General features: G+C 47.8%; 1 protein-coding gene across 2 annotated transcripts; it reads right to left on the bottom strand.

The window, feature by feature from the left end:
- Positions 1–1,317: 1,317 nt before the first annotated feature.
- Positions 1,318–2,989, bottom strand: LOC109409468 (serine protease Hayan). Of its 2 annotated transcripts, XM_019682911.3 has the most exons (3): positions 2,719–2,989; positions 2,468–2,652; positions 1,318–2,396 (listed from the first exon to the last, which is right to left on the bottom strand). In XM_019682911.3, exons 2-3 carry the CDS (start codon positions 2,565–2,567, stop codon positions 1,411–1,413), a joined length of 1,086 nt encoding a protein of 361 aa, XP_019538456.2. In that variant the 5' UTR covers positions 2,568–2,652; positions 2,719–2,989; the 3' UTR covers positions 1,318–1,410. The 2 variants fall into 2 exon arrangements, with proteins under 2 accessions (XP_019538456.2, XP_019538455.2); XM_019682910.3 differs by having other exon boundaries at positions 2,468–2,988.
- Positions 2,990–3,213: the final 224 nt, after the last annotated feature.

Below are 3,213 nucleotides of genomic sequence, written 5' to 3'. Positions count from 1 at the left end.
TTGTTTATAGCAGTAGAAAAAAGTATAATCTTCTAAACTGACAACACTATATCCAACGTTTTTCAGTTCAAATAAAACCGATCACTTATACAGACACGTTTCTTGTTTTTGTTGCCGAAAGAGTGTCCACGGTTCTTTTGTCTGCTCTCGGTGCTCTTCGTTCGTCTTCCCAGCGTTCCGTAGCATATCTGCTAGTCCGTCTACTCCATCAAGTTGTACTATAGAAGAAGTAAACAGCAGTGGCGTGAACGCGGCTAGATTTGGAAGATTGCTTGCCGGGAGTGAGTCGTTCAACGCAAAAAGTAAGTATTGGCGTGAGCGCGGTTGGATGCGGATGATTTATAGACGGAAGTGCGTTGTTCGACGGAAAAAATAACCTGTTTCCGGTGATGCATTGTCCATTGTCTGCTACATAAAGGGAAAGAAATCGAGGCTTCGGTACAATCGTGTGATAAGACTGAACTTCCGATCAATTCGTTCTACAAAATTGCTATATGACCATACATCTTCACTATGGTCCACTACACGAATTTATGCTGGCCTGCTTACTCTCACACAAAATTTGACGTTTGAGCGGTGCCGACACCTTTCAAACGTCAAATTTCGTGTGAGTGTAAGCAGGCCAGTATAAATTCGTGCATTGGACCATACTATCATAGTAGTTATGGTATGTTATCGTATACATATTGTACAACAAAACCCTCTATTCTATGTCCTATGCACGGTGTACAATATTTTTTTGTGATATTTATGCCGTGTGTCCTATGGTTTGAAATTCCAGACTTTTCACTTTTGGCACCCTACACACTACTCAAACGGTTTGACCAACATTGACTCCGCCCCCGGGTTGGTGGTTGAGTTGGTGCTGTGTTTGACCGTGTGTGATGGTGTTTGACGAACCGATTTGGCAGTTCGTCAAACCGATTTGACGGTTGACGGTTTGGTCGGCAAAAATCGAACCAGTTTGATTTTACTCAAACCAACGGTGGGCGGAGCCAATGTTTGACGAACCGATCGCACCGTGTGTAGCGTTGTTGCACAAACACAGTGCGATTTCAAATGGGGAAGTATGTTGGTGCAACCAAAGTGACATGTTGGTGCAACACGATTTGGCAGTTCGTCATACGGTTGCAGAAACATGCGCTGGTTCGACCAACCTGGGGGCGGTGGCAATGTTGGTCAAACGGTTTGAGTAGTGTGTAGGGTGCCTAAGGCTTGTACTACTCCAATGTCAACACGACTCATTCAGCTTATTGATTGCATACATATTTTCTCAGGAATAGGGAATATCACACACAAAAATAACATTTTGCCACATGGAGAGATTGATCACATTTATTCTTATTTGTAACCTGACGACAGTCACTTATCCCTAAATCTCACAAGCAGGCCATCTCTGTCCCAGTCCCGTCACTTCTCCGGCCACACTATCGACTCGATCCAATCGACAAAATACGACACCCGCGTGTAGATACCGGGGAAATTCGTTCCGCACGGTTTCCCCGTCGATGTCAAACCGACGAGCCATCTTCGCCGCCCGATGGCCAGCTCCAACGGACCACCGGAGTCGCCGATGCACGTATCCCCCGTATTGTGACCCGTTTCGTTTCTCCCGAGGGCGCAAAGCTGATCCGCATTCAACTTCGCCACTATCCGACGATTGGACAGTACCTGGCTCTTATCATTCACCAAAATAGTATTGCACTCATCCCGCTCGTACGTGGTAACGTTGGCCTTCTGCAGCAATGGGGACATTATCCCAGCGGTTTCGTTACTTCCCCATCCGGCAATCGTCAGCGGCACATCCGGTAAAGGATCGGACAGGTTCGTGTACAAGCATATCTGTTTCAGAAAGTCTTCCGTCACAGTTCGGTTGAGCTTAAGTAGGGCAATGTCGTTTGCCAGAGGACGACCTTTGTACTGCGGATGACTGATCACATCTTCAATTCCGATGTCAACTGGAGGATCGGTTTTACTGTTTGACATTATGTCCACAACACCCAGTCGAACGAAAGAAGGTCGCTCGGCTAAACAGTGCGCAGCCGTCAGCATGTACCGATCCGATATGAGATTGGCTCCACAACGAAAAGACACTTCCCCTCCGTTACCGAAACCCAAAGCACCCAGATAAGGAAATTCGTCTGCTGCTGCTGCAGTGCCACCGTAGATGTGATCATCCACATCGTTGAACTGATCGAAGCTCTCGCACATCTGTTCGCTTCTACTTTTGACATCGAATCGAGTCCTCGAAGGATTACGGCAGCATACGATCGATACATTCTTATCGAAAGAACACTTGACCCACAACTTCTGCGGGATGGTTTTCAAATATTCACACTCAAAATCGCGGCGACACGTCCCGTCGGAGCCGTCCGCCAATGCGCAGCTATCGCCCTCTGAAATACAACAGCAATACAAAGCGTTGATTAGTTCCCGAGCAATCATCACCCGCGATGATGTCACCCACCGAAGCGATCGTTGTCGATCGTCGCAAATGCAATCGCTGCCCCGAACCATACGATCAGCAGCACGGTCACCAGCGCCCGATTCGGCATGCTGCGGTCCATTACGAACTTACGGGATCCACTCTGCGAACCCGTCAGGCCGAAATCATTGTCCTCCTCCCGTGTAACACCCGGATATTCTACCACACTGCGAAATGGAATTCGATACCAAACTCTGTATTACGAATTCCACGATAGCTAGGTATATACAAACACGTCAACGCCTCGACAACAATAAGAAAGGTCACCACCGTGTGCGATCACACACAGCTACTGATGAGCCCGCGCGCGCCCGTTCAGAGCTCCTTCGAATCCGAAACTAGTTCTTGTCACACTGTGCTCAACTGAATGGAGTCCCCGCTGGCTGTTGTTGCTGCTGGATGACGACGACGACGACAACGACGACGACTGAGCAATGTTGGTGCAATATTATAAATATGTACGTTGATCTTGAATCTCGCGCTGCTTCCCGCCTGTAGGAGAATACACACCTACCACGGATGAAGCTTAACACCGGCTGGACCGGTTCTAAACGAAAACATTGGCCGGCATCAGCGGGACAGTCAGTGAGAGAGAGCGAACGAACTAAACGAGATTCAAACAGGAATGGGGAAGATGGGGGAATATGACCCGTTTGGGTCTCATGCAATATTCATTCATACGTATGATTTATGCACGTGATCATTGATTCACAAAACTAAGCTGAACA

This window comes from Aedes albopictus, chromosome 1, assembly GCF_035046485.1.
Source record: "Aedes albopictus strain Foshan chromosome 1, AalbF5, whole genome shotgun sequence".
Taxonomy (NCBI): Eukaryota; Metazoa; Arthropoda; class Insecta; order Diptera; family Culicidae; genus Aedes; species Aedes albopictus.
Note: the sequence above shows the minus strand (reverse complement) of the source record. Positions and strands in the feature narration are given on the sequence as shown.